Source organism: Phlebotomus papatasi, chromosome 2, assembly GCF_024763615.1.
Source record: "Phlebotomus papatasi isolate M1 chromosome 2, Ppap_2.1, whole genome shotgun sequence".
Lineage (NCBI taxonomy): Eukaryota > Metazoa > Arthropoda > Insecta > Diptera > Psychodidae > Phlebotomus > Phlebotomus papatasi.
The window spans coordinates 39,412-45,433 of record NC_077223.1 but is presented as its reverse complement, the minus strand read 5'-3'; the positions used below and the strand labels follow the sequence as shown (position 1 = coordinate 45,433).

Genomic DNA, 6,022 nt, shown 5'->3' with positions numbered 1-6,022 from the left:
TTTTGGTGTTTAATGTCTTTCGAACTCTTTTAGTTCCAGGATTTGTTTGACGACAACTGAAGAGTAAGCATGTGAAAAGTGAGGTTATTTTCTACATTCTTACTCTGCTTGAAGTCATCATAATTATGCAGCACATACCACTGGGATTTTTTCTTCATCCATTTCAGTTTCAAAAGCAGGTATATGACAATATGAATGCACTGACTAGACTACAAAGACTACAAATTACAGCACAATCGGCTTGTTGACCAAAGTCATAAAATGACATATGCATTTCATTATGGGTTTTTTCCAAGATCGCAGAGTAACAAATCTTGAAATTTTTGAAAGAGTTTTTGAAAAACTATCTTAATCTTTATTTTTGTGTAGAGAACATTAAAGAGAAAATTTGCTGATGCATCTATTCCGTCTCTTTTTTCTCGTTGGTATGCACAAACATGAATTTCTTATAGTATTTGAGTTCTTCAATGCTCTCTGTAATGTCATCCAGGGCTCTGTGAACTAATTTTTTGGCAGGAGCTTTCCAGAAGATTGATGGATTCCATCTACGACATAACTCCTTCACCGTTGAAACATCTACTATACGGTAGTGTAAAAAATCTGCTAAATCTGGCATATATTTTATCAGAAATAATTTGTCCATATAAACACTGTTTCCAGCCAGTGGACATTGATTCTTCTCAGTGTGTTGCTCTAAAAATTTCTTTACTTCATCTTCAACTTCCTTCTCAGTTAATTTGGATTGGAGACAAGCATTTATAAGACCACTTTGGTCATGCGTCTTCATACACCATGTATTCATTGATCGAAGTACATCCTCAGGTTGATGAATTATGTAATTTTTTGTTGATGCTATAATATTCAAATTCTTATCAGTAATAATGCATGCAAATTCAAGAATTTTGTCTTTTTCTATGTTCAGGCCGGTCATTTCCATATCTATCCAAATAAGGTTTGATGTCATTTTTGGACTGCAAAACTGTCTCCTAAATATCATGCAACCTGTGTCAAAAAATATTTTTAATTACGATTTTTTTTTAAATTATAAAACTAACCTTTTGCGTTGCCTTTGTTATTAAAATTATACAGCAATTTCGTAGCAATTCGTAGTACAAATATCATAATATAAATCACAGAACAATAGCGCATTTAAGTGTGGTTAAGCCGCTGACATTTATATCAGGCTATTGCACATACACGAATAGGCTTTTATCGGACGTCAAAAAATGAAACTGTCTAAAATTTACGAAAAATGCTTGAATTGGGAGCTCTTGTCCGTGTCTCACGGTCACCCCTCTTCAAGGTAAAATTATTAAAATATATCTAGAAGGATCGAAATTCTTGTAATTATAATTAATATTTTTTGATTTACCTATGATAAGCTTTTTACAGAATTATGTAATATTCCCGCAGGCTCTTTTTTTTACATATCGTCGGCTCCATGGAAGACTATTATAAGTCTAAAAAGTAAAATTTACAGGAGAGAGGTGTAAAGTTTAACAGATAAAACTTATTTTTATTAATTCCACTGCAATTATTAATATACTTTCAACTTTTGAAACTATTTTATCATACTTATGCATTGAATATCTTCTGGTTAAAGCTACTCGGGAAAAAAACTCAATAATTAGGCACGCACGGTGATTTGCAGTTTTTTTTGTCACTTGCAGGAATATCTTAATCAAAATAAAATTTTGTGCAGATGTAGATGTAAGATTTCTGCATCCAATAATACCGTCTTTTTATACTATTGCAAGTAGACTTATATTAGTTTTATTTGCAGCCGACGAATTTATAACATAAAGGCTATAAAAAAGCAGTAAAAAGTTAAAATTGAGCCGTAAGAAAAAATTTGAAACAGTGATATTATCGTCCAGATTTTGGGAAAGGAAAAATAAAGGGCTTTTCATTCTGTATGCAACAATTTTAAATGTTAAATACAGTGGAACCTCGATAGAGTCAACCCCGATAAAGTCAATCTCCAATAGAGTCGACAGCTATATTTTTACTCTTACGGATTCCGATAGAGTCAACTTTTCCCTTATTATTAAACTAATAATATTATATGATTTTATTTTATTTTTTTCGAAATTAAAATTAGTGTTTTGGTGTCTCAATGTAACGTTTTTACACAAGAAAACATTTATGTAAGTAACATGGTAATATTATGATAAAATTCATATATTAACCGTGTAATCATTTTCCAACAAATTAATTTTCTTTTCGATATTTTAAGCGTGTGACGGATTGAAAGTTCTCCTGTCTCTTCTGTCTTGTCTTAAGATTTTTTGATTAAGCCTATGATCAGTATATAAGGAAAATTGTAATGTAAGGAAAAACGTACATGATGCTAGATTTTTTGAATACAACATAGCGAATAAACTTTTTCTATATTTAATCAAACTTTTTAAAGAACTAACTTGTTTAAAAAAATGTACATGATAAACGACCATAAAAATTACCCTTCTAAAGAAAACGTGTAAATTAATTTTAAGTTACATTTTTAATTTAAGGTAATTTGGATCAAAAACAAAATAAGCGACAGAAAATTAAAATTGGTCAGCAAAAACCGGTTAAGACTTCCTTCTTTTGTAATTTTAAGATTTAAGTGCTGAACGGTTAAAGATAATGACTTGGAGTCTTCGGACGACCTGGAAGATTATTAATACGACCCTAATTTTCATCCCACCCTTCCCCTTAATCTTCCGAAAAACCAGTATGACGTGATTTCCTGTAAACACAAAAAAAAAAAACGATATTAGTGGAGAAGGGGAGGGTAGAGAAGAAATGAGACAATGACAAAGACTTCAATGTTTGTGTGATAGCGGCCTAGTTAAATCATTCCTAGTTAAAAATGTTATTTGTATCAGAATTTTCAAAAATTAAACATCTACAGGAGCTCTTCAAAATAAGGAGAAAAAAGAAATCTTTAGGACACCATTTCCTTATCTTAACATCGTGGGTGGACCTCAATATTACCACATGGAGAGTAATTTATACTTAAGATATATCGTCAGTTAAATCAGCATTTGTCGTAACTTCCTTTTGGCAACTTTTCAGGAGACGAAATTTTCAGTTCAATATTATTTTTCTTAAAAATGAGCCCCGAATGCGATACTTTTGAGTCAAAATAATAAAAGTGGCACTAATAAACTGTAAGTTAACTCGAGAAAATCTTTATAAAATTATTTAAAAGCTGAGATATTGAGATATATGTTAGAAGAAACACAATAAGATTTTATCGTAACTTCCATCATTTATAAAGCCGTAACTTCCAATGTAGGGTCGGAGGAACGTCTGTTCGACAGGGAACCCCTATTGACACTTTTGTCAAAATGTTGAAAATTATTTAATGTATCTAGTAAAATATAAGTAATATGATGTTTTTTCTGTAATATACTTTTTAATATAAACAGAGATGTTCAAATTTCATATCCGGAATGGTACAGAGTAGGGTGTCAATAGGTGCTGACACGAGTTCTTAAAGTGTCAATAGACGTTCCTTTCACCCTATGGAGATTCTGGAAGTTACGACAATTTTCAAAAATGCATTGTAACAATTTCAATGACTCAAGTGATAATAAGCGCCTTTATTTGACTAAATTAGTCAATAATACTGTTATCCCTGTCCCTGAAACATTTTATTTCATATGTTTTATTGAATAAACACTATTCGCACTGTCTTTCGATATTTGGAAGAGTTTGTAAACGTTTTGTTGAGAAATATTGCAATTTTGCTGCAAATTACAAGTCACACAAGTGAGCAAAAGAAGTTACGGCAAATGCTGATTATTGGAAATTTTGTATGGAAATTTGTCGTAACTTCCCCAAAAATGGAAGTTACGACAAATTCTGTTAAATTTTTCTTAATTAAGGGCACTTACGATAATTTTTGTTTAAAATAATTTTTATTGGGCTTATAAAAGTTTTTTTTCACAAGTGCGTTAAATAAACAAAATTACGCTGATTTCAAATATGTATATATCTCAAAATCGCAAAAATGAAGTTACGATAAATGCTGATTTAACTGACGATATACTAATAATAAAAACATTCCGTAAAATATGTCCTTAATCTTCAACTTTTGCCCATACATATGACTTTTTGGGTCAAAGAGTGTAGAATTTATGGGCTAATTAAATAAATCTTCGACTATCGTTTTGCATTTATCAGTGATCTAGAACAAACATAAAACAATAACCCTTCCTATTAAAATTTCACATTTTAATTGATTTTTTTCGAACTCCAATAGAGTCAACAAATCCAATAGAGTCAACAGGCCTGGAAATAATTAGTTGACTCTATCGAGGTCCCACTGTATATAAATTAGACACATTTTTGTGAAGATTTAAGTATTTTACTAACCATAATTATATATTTTACTGCTCATTTTTAATTTTGTACTGCCCATTATGATTTTTTTACTGTTTTCTTCCATTTATAAATGCTATATAGATTTTCTATCGAATACAATTCAGAGATTTTGCTGATTTGCTTAGCTGATTAATTAACAAATGTGCGTAGCTATTCACAGGTTATAAGCTTTCTCCAAAAAAGCTCCTAATGGGTACTGATTATCGAAAATCAGTATGGAGAGTTTGCAGTTTGGCGGGAATTCAAAATTTCCCAATGGGGTCTGTCATTTTCGTAAAATTTATGGAATAATGAACTAAAATTTCGCAATTTTATATCATTATATTAATCAATTCCTTTATCATTCAACATTTTATGCTTTCTGCATCGCAAACATTTAATATACAAGGTCTCTGAAAGTTTAATATTGTATACCACCTCATTTTGTCAACAATTATTCACATCGATGTTAGAGCAAGGCAAGAGGAAGTCTTGGATAGAGAGGAGGCTTCCGGAAGACGAATTGCTGCTCCCGAAAACTCTTTGTTCATGTTCTTATAATCGGCTTCGAAATCGAAAACCATCACAAGAAACCCCGACAGGGTTTCATATTCTTCTAGTTGGGAAAACATCCGAGACATGCGAGCTAAAAAAAACTTCTGAATGGAAAAATACCAACAAACTGGAGTCCGAGAAATCAATCACATCCTGGAAGAAAAGCTTTCGTGATTTGGAATACGGAATGCAAAAGCATAAATAAGGAATTTTAGTATTCGTTTCACAATTTTAATATTCGAAAAAATTAATATCGGGTTCATCACAGTTATATTCTAAGCGCAGTTTCGGTGGCCCTTTGTACATTGCCACAAAATATTGTTTTAAGAATAAAAAATGGCAGAAAAATAAAAATAATAAAATACAAGCACTTATTTTCCTCATAAATCCCTAAATATCCTTAAATCCATTAAAGGATGCATAGGACGACTTGCATCGTTTACAAAAATATTCTCCTGAACATTATAGGATCATAAAACTTTCCATTATCCCCAGAAATTATAGCTAGATTAGTTTATGGTGGCTAAGATTCTTTACAGGTGATTTCGAAATGCGTGAAAATTTTATTGTGAGTTAAATTTTGGACTGGGAAGAATTATTATTATTATTATTATTATTATTATTAACAACGCTTTTGAGCTGGTGCTCTTGAAAGCAGAAAGAAAAAGAATACACGTATTAGGATATAAATATTTGTCAGAAAGCAATGCTTGCTTTGCGTCCACCGCCGTCTTAGCGTTGGTGACCAACCTCCAGAGCCAAACTGTGAAACTTCTCTTTCTCAGGTTGTATAAGTCATCTGCATCATTTGAAAAAAAAATCTTTCTGACGTTAGGCAAAAGAAAAAGCAAACTACAAGATGCGAAAAAGGTTTGGTAAGTAACTCCCTCAACAAAGAGAGAGTTGTGAAGAATGCGGCTCCCCGATCTGCGCACAATGTCGAGTATTGCGTTGAGTAAACTGTTCCTTTAGGTCGAAATGGATAAAATTGGCTCGACGCGATTCTTTTCCGATAAAATTCAACTCAGAGATGAATTACCACAGATTCCACACGGGACAATCTTCCGATCCGAGTTACACTGACGATCGCTGGGACATTTCCCTTATATAACGC

General features: G+C 31.9%; 1 protein-coding gene across 1 annotated transcript; it reads right to left on the bottom strand.

The window, feature by feature from the left end:
- Positions 1-320: 320 nt before the first annotated feature.
- Positions 321-1,283, bottom strand: LOC129800281 (oligoribonuclease). Its single transcript, XM_055844559.1, has 2 exons — positions 1,056-1,283; positions 321-1,002 (listed from the first exon to the last, which is right to left on the bottom strand). The coding sequence occupies exons 1-2, from the start codon at positions 1,147-1,149 to the stop codon at positions 401-403; spliced, it is 696 nt and encodes a 231-aa protein (XP_055700534.1). The 5' UTR covers positions 1,150-1,283; the 3' UTR covers positions 321-400.
- Positions 1,284-6,022: the final 4,739 nt, after the last annotated feature.

Coding starts and splice junctions, on each gene's coding strand:
- LOC129800281 (XM_055844559.1), bottom strand. CDS start 1,149: ATGCGCTATTGTTCTGTGATTTATATTATGATATTTGTACTACGAATT. Junction 1,003..1,055: donor TAACAAAGGCAACGCAAAAG/GTTAGTTTTATA, acceptor TTTTTGACACAG/GTTGCATGATATTTAGGAGA.